This window comes from Microcaecilia unicolor, chromosome 3, assembly GCF_901765095.1.
Source record: "Microcaecilia unicolor chromosome 3, aMicUni1.1, whole genome shotgun sequence".
Lineage (NCBI taxonomy): Eukaryota > Metazoa > Chordata > Amphibia > Gymnophiona > Siphonopidae > Microcaecilia > Microcaecilia unicolor.
In genome coordinates this window covers 146,438,509-146,461,527 of record NC_044033.1, presented here as the reverse complement: position 1 = coordinate 146,461,527, position 23,019 = coordinate 146,438,509, and the positions used below count along the sequence as shown (strand labels likewise).

Genomic DNA, 23,019 nt, shown 5'->3' with positions numbered 1-23,019 from the left:
CACACTATTGCACAGAAAGGATTATTTCAGAGGTGTCCAGTCTCAGTCCTCAAAGCCAGCAACTCAGTCAAGTTTTGCAGGCTTTCCCCAATGAATATGCATGAGATCTATTTGCATGCACTGCCTCCAGTGCATGCAATGGATTTGACGCACATTCAGGAAATCCTGAAAACCCGACTGGGCGATAGGTGAGAGCCGAGGTTGGACACCCCGGGTTATTTCATAATAGGATGCTTATGTTTCTGTTAAACATAAACATATGTGAAATGTCCAAACAGCATTTATTTTATGCCTATTCCAGAAGGTAATATAGATACTTATATGACTTTATTAAATAGGCTCTCAGAACTATCGCTAACATTACACAAATTCTCACCTTCTCCAAAAGTGTGTGCGCACATGTACATTTTGCAAAATATATATTTACATTGCAACTATAATCTTGCTGTGCTCAAACTAGTCTCCCTCACTCGCAGATCATGTAACAGTATGTGCAATCTGGTAGGCTGCTGCACTTGTACATGTTTATGTGGCCATGTAAATTATCAGTACCATTTTCCATGTGGAAAATGCTTTACAAAATTACCCCCAAACTGGAATTCCATGACACCTTTTTTATACCCTGATGCACTGAGGCTCTAGTATGTACTTTAGGAATCTAGTTTAACCTTGTTGTCTCTTTTATTCTTGGAGAATATAAACTGAATGGCTTTGACATGAGGTGTTTCCTACAACTAGAGAGTAAGTAATTTACAAGTTAGAAACATAAATCTCTTGCCTCAAAAGTGTGTCAGAAAAACACTATCTTCAATTGATTTAAAAATTCTAAAATTACTGTGTTAACTCAATTCAACAATTTATCCACTGTTTTAACATTGTTTTGAAATAAATGTGCTCATAAGCTTGCAATGGACTACCACAGACCAACAGGTCTTAACTCAGTCCACATGGTATAATCATTGCACATTTATAAGTAGTAAATTTAAAACAAATCGGAGAAATATTTCTTCACTCAATGTGTAATTACTCTGGAATTCATTGCCAGAGAATGTAGTAAAAAAAAGTTAGCTTTGCAGGGTTTAAAAAAGGTTTGGATTGTTTCCTAAAAGAAAAGTCCATAAGCCATTATTAAAATGGACTTGGGGAAAATCCACTAATCATTTTTAGGATAAGCAGCAAAATATGTATTATACTGTTTTGGGATCTTGCCAGGTTCTTGACACCTGGATTGGCCATTGTTGGAAAGAGGATGCTGGGCTTGATGGACCTTCAGTCTGTCCCACTATGGCAACACTTACGTACTTACTGTAAAAGATCAACATCCTTTTATACAAACATCAATTCAGTTTTATTAAATTTTAAAACTAATCTATTCAAACACACTTTGATGCGCATTATTTGACATGGGCCGTATGACTGTCGATGGGGCCTGTGTACTGATGACATAAACTAGAAAACCTAGCCCTAAGTCTGCACCTGAAGTGATTTTATTTGTTACATTTGTATCCACAACTCACAACCAGCGGGTATAATAAGTCAATCGTGAAACATTAAATGAGAACTGAGGAAGAGGGGACCTCAGACCAGTACCACCTTTTTAATCAATAAAGTGATCATTATGTGGTAACAATGACATAATCATTGATCCCCTACCTTCCTCCTCCCTTAACAATGTGTCTGTACTTCATAATGGTGCTATATCAACAATAAAAAACTAACACCACAGCTACTTATTGTTGATATAGCGACTGTTCACGCTATCCAAAAATACTAGGACTAGAGGGCATGAGTTGAAGCTACAGTGTGGTAAATTTAAAACGAATCGGAGAAAATTTTTCTTCACCCAACGTGTAATTAGACTCTGGAATTCATTGCCGGAGAACGTGGTACGGGGCGGTTAGCTTGACGGAGTTTAAAAAGGGGTTAGATAGATTCCTAAAGGACAAGTCCATAGACCGCTATTAAATGGACTGGAAAAATTCCTCATTTTTAGGTATAACTTGTCTGGAATGTTTTTACGTTTGGGGAGCGTGCCAGGTGCCCTTGACCTGGATTGGCCACTGTCGGTGACAGGATGCTGGGCTAGATGGACCTTTGGTCTTTCCCAGTATGGCACTACTTATGTACCTTGATTTGTACCTGCCTTATTCAGGGCACAGACCGTACAAGTCTGCCTAGCAGTACTTCCTGCCTCCCAACCACCAGTCCCACCTCCCATCACCGGCTCTGGCACAGACCGTATAAGTCTGCCCTCCACTATCCTCGCCTCCCAACCACCCACCCCTCTTCCCCCCACCTGCTCCGCCACCCAATTTTGGCTAAGTTTCTGAGGATCCATTCCTTCTGCACAGGATTCCTTTATGCATATCCCACGCATGTTTGAATTCCGTTACCATTTTCCTCTCCACCACCTCCCGCGGGAGGGCATTCTAAGCATCCACCACCCTTCTCTGTGAAAAAATACTTCCTGACATCTTTCCTGGAAGGGCATTCACTGTGATGGCAGAAGTGCATGTTAGGAGGCTGCGAAGTTGGATTCCAAGAGGGCCATGGCAGGGGACAATATGGGCAGCCAGATAAATTCTGTGGCAACTGTCACAGCACCATAGAAAAGTGAAGGCTTTGGTTATAGTACAACGAGCACCATACCAGAAAACATGCCAATTAACTTAAGAACACTTTTTGGAAAACAAATACAACTCAAATGGTTACATTTCTCTAGATATCACTCTCAAGTTATAGATAAATGACAACATTAATTTGTCTCAGAGTGAGCACTTTATTTTAGATGCAGCACTATGGCTTGTTCAAGTGGCATTTACAGGGAATGACATAGGTCGATAAATCTGCTAAAGCTCCAAGCTTTACGGTATTCCATGACACAGGCTTAAACCTGCATTAATCAGAATTTTTCACTATTTACTAATTTGAATATAACGCTATAAGAGTGTTATTGGGACAGTGTTGCAGGGTTCTGTCTTCAGAGAGACTCCTGTGGTATGACAATGGCAGTTCTGATTGCACAGGATGCAAGGTTATGAGTCTCTTCCTGTTCCTATATATAGCACAAGCTTGCTCACTTAAAGAGATGTCTTCACATTATACTACACATTTACTACAGCTGTCTCACCTCATTAATAAACACAGAGTACCGAGCTATGAGCTGCAAAGTAAGTTTCCACAGGCGATGACTCAATAAAGGTATAAATATCTGATCTGACCAACATCTGACAAGACAGTTCCACAGTGTGTGAGTAGCCTGGAGGGAAAAGGAGCTTCCCGCTAAAAAAAGACAGAAAAATACAAAAGCATTAATAGAGTTATTTTATTTTTGTTACATTTGTACCCCGCGCTTTCCCACTCATGGCAGGCTCAATGCAGCTTACATATTGTATACAGGTACTTATTTGTACCTGGGGCAATGGAGGGTTAAGTGACTTGCCCAGAGTCACAAGGAGCTGCCTGTGCCTGAAGTGGGAATCAAACTCAGTTCCTCAGTTCCCCAGGACCAAAGTCCACCACCCGAACCACTAGGCCACTCCTCCACTTAAAAGCACTCTTTTTCATTTCATGATACTTCAACTATAAACTTCACAAAAACTCCTGGAAAGTTATGCAATGACTAACGATTGGATTAATGAATAAGTGCAATGGGTATCTATTTTTAAATAGGCATCTGCTTTTTTGTGTCTTTTTCCAGACACATTTACTCTAGTTAGCTTTCATTCTTTTTAAATAAAGGAAAGATTCCACTTTCCTTTTAACACATATATTAAAACCATATAAGCATAACAGAGCATTAACTTGCCTCTCTACATTTTCTTGTTTGAAAGAAATAATCTAGAGCAGCACCTACCATTCTTTTTTTGGGCCATGACCCCATGGTGGCGGCCGCAGCAGCCTTCATTGCTCCGCCAAAGAGCATCATAATGATGCGCCTATATACTTAAAGGCCAGGTCGTGCTGGATTGCGGCCCATAGTTTGGGAAGCCCTGATCTACAGCCTCTTTGGGGGCAATTCTATAACTGGGTGTCACAATCTAGACACCAAAATTAAGCAGGCTATGCACCTGTTCTGTAACAGCACCTACACGGGCTCTATCCAGTTCAAGGTGCCATCCAACAACAAGCTTCAAGACGTTGTTGTACAGTTTACTAAGTATGCTAAAAAGGAAAAATATCGCAGAAGGAGTGAGATGGCAGGATTGTGAGGCATAAAGGACTAACAAGTACAAATATTTCAAGATCTTGTTACTTTTACTTCACGTAAACGAAGAAGGTTTAAGCTAGTGCTGGACATGCTTCTATGGGAACACATTAGGTATTGTTGGGTTTTCCCACTGGTGGCTTTGCTTTCTGTTGGTGGGGAAATTATGCAGAGCAGAAAACACCAGAGACATGGAAGCAACTATGGGAAGCGGGCCTGGTGTCAGCGATGGACATCAATAGAGCACACTGGCAGAGATTGCAAAATAGAGGCAAGAGTGACTCGGAGCTCAACCTTGACGCAAGACTAATGACAGCACTGGATTAGAGCTGATGCGCTATCTTGTTGGAGTGCAACCTCACTGCTTGGAGGAGAACTGGATATGTGAGAAGCTGACAGGACTTCTGTTGCCAGCATTGCAATATTAAACTGTGCTTGTGTAGTGAGAATGTATTTAGCCATGGAGGAGTGGAGATGTGCAGGAGAAGTAGCTAGTATGAGTGTGTGTGCATGGGGAAGCTTTGGTTTGTATATCAGTGGGTGGTTAAATGTGACTTTGGAGGAGGGGGAGTGAACTGCTTCCTTGAGCTGGGCAGGAAGAAGAGAGGGTTGGTGTACAGCTGGGTTAGGTTCCTCTTTAGATCGCTGCTGGAGAAATTTAGTGCTCTAGAGAAAAAGGGAGATGTGTGTCTAGGCTTAGTTTTTTTGTTTGGTGGGGGGGGGGGGGAGGGGATTAGGGGGGATGGGAGGGAGTTACAGGCAGGAACAAAGAGATCTGAAATTCTGTATGTTTTGTTGTAGCAGAGTGCCACTGATCCATTCTGGGGTTTGTTTTGGAGTTTATGTTTAGGCATCACATGGGAGGAAAATTAAATCGGGTCCTGGTCATATCATACAACTCAACAATGTCAGCTTAAAAGTATTGACATTAAATGTAAAGGGGTTAAATTCCCCTAGAAAATGTCATCTTTTGGGCAAATAGCTGGAGAACTGGAAGGTTCACATAGGATTTATTCAAGAAATTAATTTGAAGAAATGTCATGAGTTATTGCTTAGGTATAGGCTGTATCCAGGGCTGGTGATAGGGTTTCTGGTGCCCTCCTGAAGCCTATTAGTCGGCGCCCCCTACCTATCCAGGGGTGGGGTCACTATGGCTCTGCCCCTACAGTAGCCACACCCCTTTTACCATCTCTGCCAGTATGCATCTCCTTCCTCTTTCTTCCCTCCCCTCCACCCATACGCATCTCCTTCCTCTCCTCCATCCCTGTCCAGAATTTCTCCTGCCCTCCCCTTCATCCATTCATGTTCAGCAACTCTCCTCTCTCCCCTCCATGTCCAGAAACTCTCTTCCAATGCCTTCTCCGCCCTCCTGCGAAAATATAAATTGGCACCCTCAATAATATAAATTGTAGGTTACACATACCCTCTTTCTCAAAATACCTTTATTAACTTTGTTTTTTAATTAAATAGTAGCATTGCTGAACAAATAGAAGGTTTACAAAAGGTTATAACCCCTTTGCTCTTCGTGCTTTCTTGTTCATGAAATTACCAATTAAATCACTGATATCTAACTGGGCACATATATCATTCTCAATAGCAAACATGGCAAGCCTTTCATGAGAAATACTTGATCGCAAATAATTTTTTATTATTTTTAACCGTGAAAATGATCATTTACCACTTGCCGCACTGACAGGAATTGTCAGCAATATTCTTAGAATGATGCTCAGATTTGGGAATGGGAGGTTGTTTGATAGAACAAATTTTAGAGTTTCAAAAGGAATATGAAAATGGCACAATTTGGTCTCAAACAGATCTTTAAAGGCACATAGTTCATCATACAGTTCAGTTCCATTGATGTCCTTATCACCATCTGATAAATGAAGTTGCAAATCATTGCAATACTATCGGAGCTGTTCATGATCAGTTTCGGCAAGTTTATTTACGGTGTACAGCAATTTGAATTGATTGTAGTGTTGTTGTAACTGATCAAGTCTTTCACTGAGGGAAGTCATTGCAACATCCAAAATTGTAAAGAAAAAAATGTACACAAAATTTATTCTCAGGTGATTGAAGCAAATCATCTTCTTGTTCGTACTGGAACTGTGTAGTCTTTTTCCTCTGACGGATTTGAGCAGTGGCTTTTGAACTCTGGTTCCCCTTCAACTTCATGACAAATTTGCCGAGAAGTTTGAAGCAATGACTCGTATCTTGAATCAGTACAGTAGTTAGAAATAAAGGTTTTCAAGTTATCAATGGCTGTCAAAGTGGTTGCAACATTTTCACTGGTACTCTGAAGAATCTTACTTATTGGATTGATACGATTCAACGGGTCATGCCATAGAATGAGGGAACACAAGAACTGGAAATCCTTCAACTTGGTGCTCAAAATATGCACTCCATATTTTGATTCGTTGTCATATTTCTCATCACTAAGAATCTCATACAGAGCATTATAGATTTCTCCAATTTGATACCTGAGTGGCTGCAGAGCATCAATACAACTTTCCCAACGAATTTCTTAAAGAGGTTTCAATGTCAGAGGGACCATGCATTCTGAGAACTGCCCAGCTCTTCGTTGATGATGAGAAAAACTTATATAACTCTTGAACTGTTCCAAAAAAGCCAATGGTCTCATGATTCACTTTGGCAGCATCATTTACAACTAAGTTCAGGCTGTGAGCTCCACATGGAATGTAGAAAGCACAAGGGTTCATGCTTAAAATCAGCCTCTGCAGCCCATTTCCTTTCCCTTTCATATTCGCTCCATTGTTGTAGCCTTGACCCCTTACATCACCAATATTAAGATTCCAGGTGCGCAGCTGATTCATAACAGTGTCACATAAACCCTCTCCAGTTGAGTCATGAACTTCTAGGAAGCCTAGGAAATGTTCTAAAACGTCTACATTTCCTTCTTTTCAGGAAACAACGCAAATAATAATAGTCATCTGCTCAGTGTGACTGACATCTGGTGTACAGTCCAATATTATTTATTTATAGCATTTATATCCCACAATTTATAGAATAGTACTTTGCTTTCTTGATTTCAGATAAGATCTTTTCAGTGATGGCCTTGCCCAAAAGTATAATAATTTCATTTTGTATGTCTTTGCTCAAATAATGGATTTTGGATTCCTGTCTTATCGCCCTCCTTATATGTGCCGCCATGACAGAATCAAACTTTCCAAACAGTTCAACCAGTTTAAGAAAGTTGCCGTTATTTCTTTCAAAAAGCTTATCAGATGATCCTTGTAGAGCCAGACATTGAGATCCAAGAAATTTGATTATTTCGATGAGCCTTGCAATTACATCTGACCAATGCTTTTTTTCTAGCTCATACAGCCTTTGATATTGTGAATTTAGTGTAGTTTTGTTTTTGAGATCCTTTCTGAAGTCGATCCACATTTTTGAATGTTTCATATGAGCCAGACTTGTTTCATGTATATGCAGTGCTTTAGATACAGTCCTCCAGTTGTTGTAGCCAGTTGATATAAAACTACTGGATGATTCACTTGGATCTGTTGGTGAAAACAGTTTTTGCAGCAGAAACAGAACACGCGATCTGTGGAAACTGAGTACAGTAACCATGGTCTTGGCAGTAGTTCACCATTTTCCATTTTTCAGTTGTAGTATATATCACTGAACTTGCATCCACTAGTTTGTGGGATACAAAATGCCTTTCTTCTGAACAGGTCCTGATTCTGTGAGAATAATTCTTATCTTATCAGTGAGTTTTGGCCATTTTGCTGGATCAGATAGCTCAAGTGCCAATGAATCTGAAATTGATGAAGCTAATGATTTATTTATGATGGCTCTGGCTTAAGCTGTTCTTCCTCAAACGTATCTAAAGTGCATGGCAGACCACTTTGCTCTTCCACGTTCACTGCTGCTCCTTTCAAACAATCATCATTTTGTCAACCTGATAGTTTCTTTTTGGTTGCCATCACAACCACCAGTTTGTATGAACACTCAGAGAAAGGCTCTCGACTTTTAAACTAAAAAAAAAAAACATTGTCTGTTTGTAGCCTTGCTTCTGGGATAAGTTTTGCCAAGAAATGTGGACCCCAGCCTGGCTTTACCCTACAGTTTTCATGACTGCACAAAATCAGAGTCCTGACTCCTGAGATGTCCCCTAAGTACTCTGAACCATTAATGGCTGCTGCATGGGAAAGTAACTGAAGTAGGCTGTTTCTCTCTGTACTCCCTACACGCTCAGTATCCTCCAAAAGGATTATGACCCACAGAATTAAGGAAAGCTAAGCAGAAAGTGATGGAACACTATGGACAGAGAACCAAAATCAAAGTGTCTCAACGGAAGGGATAAATGTGGGAACATTTGTACAGTATTTCAAAAGCCATCATAAGAAAACACCTGGTCATTTCAAATGCTACCTGTTCTGCATTTTTCTGCTCAAAACATAATCTCCAATGATATCAGGGCATTCACATACCCTGTTTCCCCGAAAATAAGACAGTGTCTTATATTAATTTTTGCTCCCAAAGATGCGCTAGGTCTTATTTTCAGGGGATGTCTTATTTTCGGAGAAACACGGTAACATGATTGGATTATTGCAGTTCTTTACTCCAAGGCTTACCTCAATATCAGCTGCAGAGGCTACAAGCTGTTCAAAATACCGTACTACAGTAAAATTGCAGCTTCTTAGAGAAAATGGCCACTGCAACTTTTAGCAGTAGCTTCCTAGAATTTCAGCAACCTTTTTAATTTCACAGCTGCAGGACAAGAAGTCAGCATTAAGTAAATTAAGGGGAAGCCTTGATACAGCTTGGTGAAACATGAGTCGGCACAACAATTCCCCTACAATGAAAAAGGAGACTGAGCAATACAGTGCACAGAATCTCCATTTACCTACCGTAAGATAAGTACAGCATTCTAAGTAAGCTTAGTTCTTAGGGTTCCTAATACCCCCTTCTCCCCCTTCCCCCCATGTACCTTCTGTTGGGACACTCACCCAGTTTTAAAGATGTCAGGAGGCTGCCGAACGTCTGTGCTGAAGGGCAGTGGCGGCTTGACTTCAGCCTTTCCCTTCAATGTCCCGCCCTCGCGGAAACAGGAAATACCTCATCAGAGGAAGGCGGGACACTGACGGGAGAGACTGACTCGAGCTGCCGCAGCGACTTAAAATAACAGCTAAGCTTTAAACGCAGGGCGGCATGTCCAGAACGGAATGGAAGGTAATATGTCGGGGAGCTGAGAGCGGCCTCAGCCGGGGGGCGGGAGGCGGAAGATACAATTTGGAGCTAGGTCTTACTTTCGGGGGAGGCCTTATATTTAGCAATTCAGCAAAACCTCTACTAGGTCTTATTTTCAGGGGATGTCTTATTTTCGGGGAAACAGGGTATCACAGTCCAGTTCTATCTCAAAAAAATCTCCTCTAATTACTAATCCAGAAACAAAACTTGAAAGCATAAACCATCGTAAACAAATTTGCAGAACAAATTCCAGAACAGACCAACCTAAATCAAAGATCAGAACAAGATGTCCTTCTCACCGTACTGTAAACTGCTGTTTGGTAAGAAAATAACTAATGAAATTGTTGCTGAACGTTGGTTTACTGTTTTTTCTTGTTCTGTATGAAGCTTATCAACCAACATGTTTTGCTTTTAATAAAGATGATTAAAACATAAAACTAAGTTTTGGATGTTACTGAATTCTATTATTTTGTCTCACTGTATTTCCAGTTTGGGCACTGTATAAGCCATCACAAAAACAAAATATAAAAAAACCAGTGGACTGCATTAGGGGCTTATAGCCCATTTAGTTATGTTTCAACAAATAAGAGATCTGTCTGACAGAAAATATTTGTTATTATTTTGACTTATAAACCACTTGTCCCTAAAACATGCTCAAACAACAGAATAATCCATTTGTGTATCTAAAAAGTAGTGCCTATCCAATTTAAACAGTTTTAGACTTGTTACAGATGGACCAACAATAAAAAAATGACAATGTTGTTGTTATAAATTCTCCTTTCATTGAAGCCAGGGGTCAGAGGCCTGGGGCCAGACACCAGCAGGCTAGGGGCACTTGAGATAGAATCACATTTTCACACACCCCCCCCCACCACCACCGCTCGTTCAAACCCACATGCCACGTGGCGACGTTGAAATTAACGGGGGCACATCATGGAAATTCCATGGAATCAGTCACATTTATTTTCATCCTGCCTCCCCCCATCGCCACCACCGCCATCTACCTCCCCTCCCCTTCAACAGTTGCAATCCAGAGGTGGCTGGTTCAAATCCCACTGCTGCTCCTTGTGATCTTGGGCAAGTCACTTAACTCTCCATTGCCTCAGGTACAAACTTAGATTGTGAGCCCTCCTGGGACAGAGAAACATCCAGAGTACCTGAATGTAACTCACCTTGAGCTACTACTGAAAAAGGTGTGAGTAAAATTTAAATAAATAATAATTTATTACATCTAGGAATTTTATCTCCCTGGTGCTTCCTGATGTAACATTTATCCAGTCAATATTGGGGTAATTGAAAATTGCCCATTATAATATTGAAAATGATTTTGAACGGGATCCAAGATGGCTGCTTGAACCGGTAGCACGTCTCCACGCTTGGATAATTCCTGCAATGCCCAAACGACGAGGGAAATCGGCTGGAGCGGCTCCCCCAAGCCGAACTACCTCTACGTTAGTGGGACCTATAGATTCCTTTTTGAGGGGACGTGATGTGCCTGGAGGATCGGTGAGCGGCGGATTGGCGGCGAGGACAGCAAGTGGAGAGCCAGAAACGCTGCCCCTGCTAGATGTGACCTTAAGCCCTGATCAACGAGCTCCTCCCCCGCAGCCCCAGAGTGTTTCCTCTCCAGTTATGGCGTCGTCTCCGAAGCTGCCAAAATCGGGCGTTGCTGAAGGAACGTCGGGAGCTGGGGAAAACCCACTGGAGAGAAGTAGACTTGAGGGAGTTAACCCTCGAGTTCCCCTGGAGGAAATAAGCCAAGCTGCTGGAGGGACGATGACTGAGATAGTGAATTCAACAGGGAAAGAGCCGTTTTCTGCAGGTACACAGAAGCAAGGTATGGTTTCCTTATCCTTTTTAGAAGCCAAACCAACAGAGATAACCCTGGAAAGTTTGTGGGCTTTGATTGCAAATTTGGGGAAGGTTTTATGCCCTCAAATTCAAGACTTAGAATCCCGTGATAAACACTTGGAACAAGCTGCTGAACTTGTGGAATCTGATAAGAAAGAATTCTTTGAAAAAGTGAAAGCATTGTCAACTCAGGTAGGGCAAGTACAAGAACTACAGATTATGACAATAAAGGATATTTCTATTTTGAAAAGAAAAATGGAAAATTTGGAGAATGTACAAAAATCAAATAATTTGAGACTTTTAAATTTTCCGAGGGTGATTACTGTTTCACCAAGAGAAATGTTTAATAGATATTTGAAGGAAATCTTGGGATTTACGGATGATACCTTACCACCTTTGACTCAAATTTACTACTTGCCCAGAAAGGAAGTTAATGATTCAGATCAACAACAAATGGAACAACCATTGGATGTCTCAGCACTTTTAGAGACTCCGACTATAGATTTGACAACATCAGCAACTTTATTAATAACCCTGGCATTGTCTATGGATAAAATGTTAATTATGAAAAAACTTTTTCAAAGAAGAGAAAGAGAATTTCAGGGATTCAAAGTCTGTATACTTCCAGATGTTTCTAAAGACATCCAAAAAAAACGTAGGCAATTTCTTTTATTAAAACCAAGGGTGCTCAAGTTGGGGGCAACTTTTTTCTTACGATATCCTTGTAAGTGTATTGTATACCATCAAGCGGTTAAATATGTGTTTTTTGAATCAGTTCAACTTTCTGAATTTATTACAGCCAGAACTCCTTAAAGGTTAGCTCTGAATAGGATTATAGACACAAACAATAACCGGTTTAATTTCCTTTTGCATTTACCTGAGTTAATTCTCCAATTTTGTTAATCTTGGATCCACAAGCGTGGACTTGAGTGTACTTAGTCAAGTACTTGTTTCTTTATATTCGTTACTAAAATGTTACTGATGAAGGTACCTTTTCTTGTTTCAAATATGTATGTTATAAATATTTGAAATTAATAAATATATTTAAACATAATATTGAAAATAGAGACAGCTGAGGAAGAATCTTTTCCACTACCTTAGAAGCGAAGCAAAGACTAGAAACAGGACAGTAATGCACTAGGACACAAGGGTCTAGAGATTATTTCTTCAGAATGTGGCACATGATAGCAGCTTTCCAAGAAGTAGGTGTGAAGAAACGGTGTGTTTTAAGCCTGTAAAATGTATTGGATATTTTCCTTCATTGATTATGTTCTGAAGTGCATTTCTCCTATTTGGCCAGCAGATGGTGCATGTTTATGCTGAAAACTGTTACAGAGGACTGACTCTTCTTTTTTTTTTTTAGTTGGCACACAGATAATAGGAAATGCCTATAATGATGTAACCAGTTTTTATTTGAAATGACTGCTTTGGGCTCTGATTGGCCTGCAGTTTGAAATTACCCAGCAGATGCTGGCTGTTGTTTCAGTCTTAGCCCGGAAGGAAAGAGAGACTGATCTCTTTGCTGAGGTTCTGTGAACAGTTCTATATCCTGACCTTCCCAGGTACTGTTTAAACAGTATATAGATGTTTAGTTAGTGTTATAATTGATCCATATTTCAGTTACCTATTATTGTTTACTAATTGCACATTTTTTTGTTCATTGTTCCAGTATGAGAATAAACACGTTTGTTCATTTTGTCTAGACTGATAAAGAATCCTGGTGGTTTGTGTGTTGGGTCTGTCATTGCTTTCTTGGAACTGTGGGACCACTTACCACTGGGAGTGTGGCACCTAGTAACCTAGAAATCACTGGGGATAATTAGAGAGTGGGAGACTCGTCCAGAGGCGGTTGTGACCCAGTCGGTGGGAAGAGCGTGCTAGCATAGAGCACAAACGGCAGGTGCAGGTGGACCTGAGCTGTGCTGGGGATACACCCTCTAAGTGACCGCGGGGTAACCCCAAGCAGGTGGCAGTGGGTATGTTTCCAGAGGAGACTAGAGTTTATCCCAGAGAGAAGCTTTAGCAAAAGAAGAAGCTGAGGGATTGATAGCCAAGCAGAAGGAAAAGGATCAAGAGAACAGAAAGTGGCACACATACCTATAACTGTTTTAGTAAGTGAGTGAAGAGTGTGCAGATGAAAAGACCAAGATGACAAACCTATAAGTGAAGTGGGAGTCTGCCCTGCTAACAGCAGAGGATTCAAAGGTAAAGCTTGAGAGGACTGAACTCCCAAAGGGACAATGGAAGGAAAAGATTTAATGAGGTCTTGAACCGTAGAGTGAAAATATTGTTAAAGAATTTCTGCTGATGGTCCAGATGAACCATCCGCTGAAGCAGAATTGCCTTTGGGAGGAGACATTAAATGGTGGAAGATGGAAAAAACTGCTTCACTTCCTCAAAAGAATTTCTTCACAATTTCGGCATACACTATGATCAAGTTCTTTCAAGAAACAGACTCTCCTGAAGGACACAGTTTTTTTTTGTTTTTTTAAATCCAAAATGAGTTGAGAGAGATGAAGGTAATTTTATAACAAAGTGCCTATGTAAGAAAAGTAGAAATGCTTTGCTTTTTTATTAAAGCTGACATATGCATCTATGTACATTGAGAAAATTACCCAAGGGAAACTAAAGGCACACATTCACACCTTTTTCAAGGCAGGTGTAATTGTATTAATGGATACGCCAGTAAGAGCAGACATACAAGTGTGTGTTTAATGAAACCAACGCATACATGCCAATTCTGCCCTGGCTAGCCTTGCCCTCAAGAATATCCACACATGTGAAGGGCAATTCTATAACAGGGCACCCCCCCAGTTAGGTGTCACTAGTGTGTATAAATGTACAGACTACCAGCACTTTCACAGGCATGTCTACATGTACGTGCATAAGAGGCAGCAAAGTAACTAAGTAACTTTCTGTTAAGGGCAATTCTGTAAAGATCACCCTAATTTGGGCACTGAAAGCAAATTCTATAAATGGCAATTGGGTGCCAGATTCTATTACATAACAGAAAGTAATTCTGCATTTGTGTGCGAACAAATAGGTGCTATCACTTATACCATGTAAAAGGCAGGTGTAAATGTTAGCACATAAATGTTGCACTTTAGCACTTAACTTACAGTATATTGTAAGCTATGCGCCATAAGTGTGGGACCTGCCCATGCCTTACCCACGGATACACCCCTCCACCCCTTGCAGTGCCATGCTATGTGGTTGCAAGCTAAGGGGGATGGAACTTTAACTACTGCCTTTCTCTGGTTACAATCAAAGTGGTTTACTCATTACATACAGGTACTTATTCTGTACCTGCAGCAATGGAGGGTTAAGTGACTTGCCCAGAGTCAAAAGGAGATGCAGTGGGAATCGAACCCAGTTCCCTAGGCTCTCAGGCAGCTGCACTAACCACTAAGCCACTCCTCCATGCCACTTGCAGAATACCACTTAGTGCCCAACCGGCATTTATGTGCATGAATTTTACATTTACGTGTGAACTGCCAGTATTCTATAATTATAGGGGGTCTTTTACTAATGAATAATGAATCCTGTGGCGAATAACATCAGCTAATTGTTAGTAAAAGATCTCTATAGTGTGCCACAGTGGCTTTGCACTAGTATACTATAACAGCTTAGATGTACCTAAATGCTATTATAGAACTGACACTAAGCGTGCCCCATTGTCGCCTACATCTCGGTGCCAATTTATAAAATTGCCCCAATGGTCATTTCTACCAATGTTGACAGAAATTATTGAATTCTGCTCTGTGATGCCCACAGAAATGGTAGTATATGAAATTTTAAATAAACCATAAACCATTATGAATCTACTTTACAAATATACCTGGCGCTTCTTCTAGAGTTTCAGACAATGCTTCTTCCAAGCTTCCAGCTATCTCTTTAAACCTAATGAAAGCAAATTTTGGTTCAGTATTTGTGAAATTCGGTCTCCAGAATTAAACACTTTGTTAGCATGGATAAATCCATTTCTTGAAATAAGGTCATCATCATCAAATTATTTATTTACAGACAGACAGATATGGTATTAGGCAAGTGCCAACCAACTACCAATTCCCACCGAGATAATTCCCACCTAGGACAATTCATTTCCCACCCTACCTAGCCATTTATTTTTTACCGACAGTAGCTTCTTCCTTGTATCGGGTCCCAAACGTCCTGGTGCTTTTTTTAAGGCATCTGGAACAAGGAGGTTAGCACAGCATACGGATGTACACAGAAGACCTATAATAACGGCATTACTTTTCATAGGTAGAGTAATAATGTGTTAGAAATCATAACAGGTGTGTCATTTTGAGGTGCTGAATTAGGTTGAAACCTAGTTTGGCAGGGTGTGGGAGGGGGGGCACTGCTCTCCACTTGAACTGCAGTTTGTCTTTATCTATTTACTTATTTTGACAGTTAGATCCCAGATTAAACATGTATTAGGCTGAAACCTAGTTTGGAGTGGGTGGGCATTCTCCCCTTCCCCACACACAAACTGCATGTCTGGAAGGGGAAAGGGATGTGTAAAAGATAATGCTGGGGGGGGGGGGGGGGGGGGGGGGGTCAGTGGAAACTGTCCAGGTGGGAAATGACTTACAACTATATATATATATATATATATATATACACACACACACATATAAATGTGACTGTCCCTCAAGTAACTGTGTAGTGACACTTATTACTTGTTTAAATAAGGTTGCATGACTGAAAAATAAATGAGCAAACCATGCATGCACCAAGCATTTTCTTTCTTGTCTTATTCTATGATGGACTGGAAATTAGAGAAAACAAAGAGGCTAATAATTCTGCACATAGAAGATAGAAATAGAACCCAGACCAATCCTGAAACCTTTAACCTGCAAAGCTATACAGCTATCAACAAAATCTTCATTCAGCCCCGCTTCCCCTTACAAACCATGTCTTCCAGCTCTCAGTGCCTTTGTCTAAGCGTTCCTTCCTCATTTCTTTCCCAGTACCTTCCTCAGCACTTCTCCCCCTCTCTATGGTAGACCAAAGGCAGAAAACCTATCTGATGACAGTGTTGCCAGATAGCAAAAGGTTTTCCAGCCCAAAAGCGGCCCAAATATAGTATATTAATATTGAGGTCAATACGAATATTAATAAGGTACTTGTAATCATAATAATCAGAATCAGCAAAATCATAAACAGCAGAATCAATCAGCATCAGCATAATCATAATTAGTACAAATTCATAATCCATCCATCCACAAAAGGAGCAAGTTTCCATCACAAACCATATCTCTCTTTTGATCTAGGCACAGGAAGAAAAGATTTTACATGTTCCCAGGTTTCAACCTAAATCATGTTTAATGTGGGATATAAATGTTATAAATAAGTAAATAAATAGAAACTCTGAATGTTGAGCACCTGATTCTCATAACATGATGTCTGTTTTAGTGGCCCTTTACCAGGAGAAAAATCTCTGCATGAATATAACAATGCTAGGGCGTTCCTATAACCATTCCCTCCAAATGACATACTGATTACGATTTATAACAAATTACCTATAAAAAGTTATTCCCTTATCATACTTCCTCTATGTACATCCGTATGCTGCATAAACTGGCATGTTTGAAAATATAAGTGAGATTAAATAAAAATGCTACCAAAAATAAAGCATGACAACATGGATGCATAAGCTGCAGCTCATAGCTGGGCTCCCTCCCCCTCCTCCCAGACTCACTCACTGCACTGTTGTCCTGTCTTCTATCTCCATCCTCCTTCCTAGTGGCAGCCGCAGGTAGTCCCCCTCGCCTGATGATTTGCTCTCTGACTCAAGCAGGTCAGAAGGGGACCCGCCACCAGAGCCAACACCGACCGCCATGTCTCCTGTGGCCTAACTTGCGCCTCGCAGTCGCCTTGCCTCTGCTCCGTTCCTGCAACTGCCGTGTCGGGGCACAGAGACCACATGAAAGAGAAAAAAGGTGCGTAGAGTGTGCCTCGCCACTATAACTTAAACAGGACCAGATCTCACCTCCTATTGGTCCAATTAGGACCAATAGAAAGGCGAGCTATAAAGGAGCAGGCAACCCGTGGGCCACGGCGATTTAAAATCGCCCAACGGGGATAAAAATAGCCCAAAAAGCTGCAACCCTTGAGCATTCAAAAAAAGCCGCAGGGAGGAGTGAAAAATAGCCCAATTCCACGGCTTTACCGCAAAATTGGCAACCTTACTGATGACAACACTGCAACTCTTCTGTGCTTCTTTCTATTAACCTATTGGTCAGATATTCCTTAGCCAGCCAATAAAGCTGCGGTAAAATAGGCCTTAGTGTGTGGAGAAAGACCCATGTGAGGGTGCACTAAGGGCATTTTTACCACGGCTGTAAAAACCCAGACTATTTTTTGCATTAACGGCCATGCCCTAATGTTGCCATTAGTGTGTGGCCATTTTTTTTAATTATCGCAAGAGCAATTACCAACACCTATTTTGTAGGTGGTAAGGGCTTCTGTATTATCCATGTGTTAATCAGTTAGTGCATGGTAATGTAGATGCACTAATTGGTTAGTGCAGGAACAACCGCTCTTTGCCCCTAACACACCCCTCAAAAATATTCCAAAAATGTAGCATGTGGTTAGCGAATGAACATTCTCAAATTACCACATAATGCTGTAGCACGTCCTGTGATACTCCATTTTTTGCTATGCTAGGGGCCCTTTTACTAAGCTGCGCCTAAGAAAAAACGGAATATATTCCCACGTGAACTGAGGTAAAATCTTTACTGTTTCCCTGGACATGGAGGAATATGGTAATACTATTGATTAGGCAGTTATGAAGAAGAAGGCCAATCAAATATGTTCAACCATTCACTCATCTGCTGATATCTCGCTACAAAATATACCCTAGAGTATCCTATTATAAAATAATTTAACAGTGTTTGAATCTAGCCAGTACAATTATATTGGGATATCAGGACAGGGTGAAGTTTCCAGCAGTCAGCCATTTGCGGAAATTCTTCCCAGTATTATATAATTAACAGTGATTGCTTCTGTTTTGTTTTCAGGCTATACTGTAGTTAAACTTTGTGTCTTCCTGCAGCACACAATTACAGTCAGAGGAAATTACATAAATCAGAGAGAATAAATAAGGAAATGACATCAAGGTAAGCACAGTACCGCTGTGTTCTGATGGAAAAAAAACCTCCCACAAACCTTATCTGGAAGTAAACAGGCAAGTTCCACTTATTATTGAACTCATGGTAAGCTGCATGTGCTCTTAATCTTCTCACGCTGGCTTGGGAACCACACTGTCGCTCAAATTTCCTGACAAAGTCCATGCTTATGGTGTACTTCTGTCAGAAAGAAAAGAAACAAAAGTGGATAATTTCTTACACAACTTTTTTTCAACAGACATCCAATGCTTCTGTATAAGTTGTCTCAGAAAGTGTGCAAAAGAAATGGGTGTGTGTTTTTGGTAGCTATACAGCTGCAAATGACCTCTCTTGAAGTTGGCTAGCCAGAATTTACAGAATTCAATAAAGACAACACATTTAAACATAAGTGGGAGGGGACGATGAGGCAGCAACTTTCCGTGGAGAAATATATTAATATTTAGTACAGGTTTGTGTGTGACGTGACTGCATTGCTGTGTCAGTGTTCTTGTTCAGCAGTTATGCAAAACAGTTATCAGTCTGTTGTAAATTTTTCCCAAAGTCATTTCTTTCTGGAGTGGAGGAATAGCCTAATGGTTAGTGCAGCTGACTTAGAACCTGGGGAACTGGGTTTGATTCCCACTGTAGCTCCTTGCGACTCTGGGCAAGTCACACAGATTGTGAGCCCACTAGGGATAAAAACAGTACCTGCATATAATAAATGAAAACCGCTTTGGTTGTACCACAGAAAGGTGGCATATCAAATTCATGACCCTTTACCCTTCATTTTGTAAAAATGATTCTGAACAAAGTGTCACTGGAAACAAGTGAAAAAAGTATGCAGAGCATGGCTCATGGAATTCTTTCCAACCAGCATGTTTTGTGTGTGCGTGAGTGTCTTGTATCTATGTTTTGTTTCTGCTTGAATGTGTGTATCTTTTTAGGCTGGTTTATTGATATGTATGCATGTGTGTATGTTTTAGTACATGTATGTTTATATGTATATGGATGCTTGCTAGTGGATAATTCTGTGTTGATGCTCTGTGTGTCTGTGATCGGGAAATGAGATGAGAAGGGAAGACTCTGAAAGGTGCAGTTCCGTAATTGCGAATCAGTGTTGTACGCTGTGGCTGTTGGAACTGCTTTTCCCATTTGGGGGTAACTTCATTTTCCTTCTATCTTCCATCAAATGCGAGGCTTACCGTCAACTTTGTCAAAAGACCACTTGTGAGGTTGCAGAATGTGACTTAATCCCCCTACCAGACTGTTGTCTTTACCTGCCAGATACATGGCTCTGAGGGATATCCTGTGTGAGATGACCCACTTCTACATTCTGTTTCCTGAAACAAGAAGCTGTGAATCCCTGCTTGCTGATGTAATACACTGCAACCTGATTACCTTGATTAGAATGATTTGGATGGATACCTGATCCCTGAAAACCTTTACAGCTTTCCAGACTAACCTTACCCTAGAAAGCTTATCTGAAGAATCTTTTCCTAGGATAGAACAATAAAAAGGTGTCATTTTCCATCTTCAAGTGCCCAAACTGAGCATATATATCAGCGGCTGAAGCATGCTGCCAACTGCTACACTGCTCAGTCAGCGCAGTAGGGACCTCAAGCAGTGGAGCTCTGCAACTAGCGGGGCTTGGGCATCTCCGCTAGTGATTCAACCAGTGCCACAATTTTGGAGTGGGCTGAGGTCCCCTCATGGTCACGTCCCTGGGGGGGAATAGATGCTGAAAAGGGGGTGTAATAGAATGAACAAACACTCCCTCTTACCCATCCCTGCTGTCACTGGTGTAGACAAATTATTTTCTGGAGTGGCCGTGGGATTGAGGTGTGTCAGGTGATGGAGTCATGAGGTAGAATGGGCAGAGCCAACGCAGAGTGGGGCAGGGCTGGGGGTGTGTACTAAAACCTCCTTCCTAAAAATCAGGACCCCTTGGCAGCTCTGAATGCACACGTTTGTTTCTATCTGCACATCATACCTGCATGGGTTTCCATCAGCTTGTGAAATAAGACAAAACCTGCAGTTCAATGTGAGATGATGACAAAAAAAATCTTGTCCTCAAAACCTTCTATGTGACCTCTGAGCTGGTGGCAAGTTTTGGCAATTTAGACCATCAATTTGCTTCTGAGCATTGCAGCACTACCGTCTGAACATTAGGAAGAAATCATTACTGACTTCAATAGCATCATATAAATACGTTACCATGCAATTTGCGACAATATTTGGCATACATGATAGCACTGGCGCTCAAGCCCTCTGAGCATTCGGCGCTGTATAACGTGCACACAAGTGAGGTGCTAACCCCTTTACCATTGCCGCTAGTTTTTGAGCATCAGCCTTTGAGTCTTTGTACTCTTGGATCCTTTCAGAGTGGAATCAACCTTCATGGAATGGTGAGACAGTTGCAGTTTTTTGAATCCCATAGCCTTCTGAACTCTGTACATACAGTTGACCTTTCTACTGGCAGACGGTACAGATAGGGGGTTCCCACATTCTCATCTATATGCCCTTCAGAATTCTGTGACTAGGCACTGTCACAGTTTCCGGGGGGGGGGGGGGGGGGGGGGGGTGAGATATTGGAGGATATCCAACATTTCTGCCCTGTGCTCCTCCTTAGCCATCTCACTAATAGAGAATAAGCTCCTCTGGGTGACATTTATACGTTTCACATAATGGGGAGGGATCTGATAGAAGACCTGTAGACTCCTTGAGAAAGCTCCTGGCTTTTCTCCAGATACCCAGAAGGATTCAGATTCAGACACAGAAGTACTCAACAGGTGACATCTTAGTGTCTACCTGCCTCAAACAATTGACCGCCTGGTCAGGCCTGGGCTGAGAGTAGAGGCACTGGGGACCTCCAATATATCAGGAAGTTTTCTTGCCTGATGGACTGGAGATCAGCACTGGTGGCTGGCATCGACTCCGAGCCCCTACAAGGCCTCAGCATCAATGCATCTCCTGTAGGCAGTGAATAAGTCTCAAGAACTGGGAGGATTACTTCAGCAAGTCTCAGCATCCACACCATTAAAGCAGCAGCTCCATATCGAGGAATGAAAATGCACCATTCGTTTCTCAAACTTCTTCAAAAGCTATTCTTTGAAGACTGCCATTGGCAAAGGCATAGGCATCAGGGCTGGAGTGGTCACAGCCTCCTAAAGTCAGAAGCTAGGTCTCAGCTCCTTGGAGGCTGTTGCACCACCTAAAGCTCAGGAAAAAAAACACTTTGAACTTTTTTACCATATGCAAGCTATGTGGAAGCACATGTGCAACCTTGCAATAAAGCAGTGAATGGTGAGGTCCTGCACAACACTGGCAGGCAGGAAGGTGAGTGCGTGCTAGTGGCAGAACTCTCTCAAAAGCTTGAATAAAGCTGGACAGCTGTTCCCATACAGGGCTCCATCAGATAGCATTGTCCACATGTGAGGATATCTGTATCGTTTATCCTCAGAGAAGAAACTATTTAAAGAAGCAACATAAGAGGGAGAAAGAAAAGGAGTGTGGAAAGAAAACAAAAACAAAGAATGAAATAAAAATAATGGAAACAGGGAAAAAATAAAGTTATACCTATTACAGAATGTTGAAAGTGTTAAATACAGTGCAATCCCATTAAGTGCAAGGGTCTGGGACCAAAGAAATACATGCAGTTAACAGGAGCGTGCACTTAACCGTTGTGACCCAAAAAAGAAGCTTGACATCTGATAAACATATTACTGTATAGTATACAGTATATAGTCTCCGTTAACTGACATTAGGCTTACTTGAAGTAATCATAGTCCTCTGTACACTCTTGTGTCTGTGAGTTCCATAGACTACGTCTGCCAGACGGTAAAAACTGTCATAGCACTGACATCCATTGGCCTCCAGATAGGCCCGCATGGTGCTGAGACTCTCCAGCGCTCTTGCAAAAGTGACAGGTTGTTGAATTTCGTCAGCATGTGCCTCGCTGCTCATTTCATCATCTGTTTCATCATCAGCCATTGCCTGCGTGTAGGCGCATATTTCAACATCAGTGCTGTCGTCAGCTGTTTGTAGATTGTAATCAACAGCTACGTAGTGATGAAACTCCTCTTCAGTAACACCGGCTGGGATGTCAATAGCCTGTTCATCTGACGCGTTTGCAACAGTTGCATCTGTTTCATACCTCTCCACATCCCTAACAAAGCTTGCCCGCTTGTAGCAGTTCACAATGGTTGCCTGTGTAACATGATTCCAGGCTTCTTTCTACATATGCAGGGAATCCAACAGTGATAGATTACGAGCCAGTTCAACAGCACGTTTATCCTTGCCAGTCTGGTCATCCATAACGCTCATCAGATGACAAGAGCCCAATAATGTTTTTTGAAATTGGCTATTATGCCTTGATCCATAGATTGGATCAGAGAGGTAGTGTTTGGTGGCAGGAAGACCACCTTGATGTTAGACAGCCTGACATCATCACTGTGTGCAGCACAATTATCACAAAGCAACAAAATCTGACGCTTTTGTGCCCGCATTCTAGTGTCTAGCCTAGTATGACACAGGAAGTCGTTTAACATTCTTGAAGCAACGGGGCTGTTTGCTCTTTCCAATGATGAGTGGTTCCAACTTCTCACTCCCATCCATACTGCAGCAAAGGAGGATCGTCAG

At 41.4% G+C, this 23,019-nt stretch overlaps 1 protein-coding gene across 1 annotated transcript in view; it reads right to left on the bottom strand.

Annotated features, from left to right (window-relative positions):
- COG2 (component of oligomeric golgi complex 2) overlaps positions 1 to 23,019 on the bottom strand; it is a 129,265-nt gene that overhangs the window by 17,212 nt on the left and 89,034 nt on the right. Inside the window, exons 10-12 of the mRNA XM_030196435.1 lie at positions 18,443 to 18,582; positions 15,108 to 15,169; positions 3,131 to 3,282 (exon numbers count right to left, since the gene is read on the bottom strand). Of these exons, the coding sequence (XP_030052295.1) occupies positions 3,131 to 3,282; positions 15,108 to 15,169; positions 18,443 to 18,582 (354 nt within the window). The remainder of the gene's footprint in view (positions 1 to 3,130; positions 3,283 to 15,107; positions 15,170 to 18,442; positions 18,583 to 23,019) is intronic.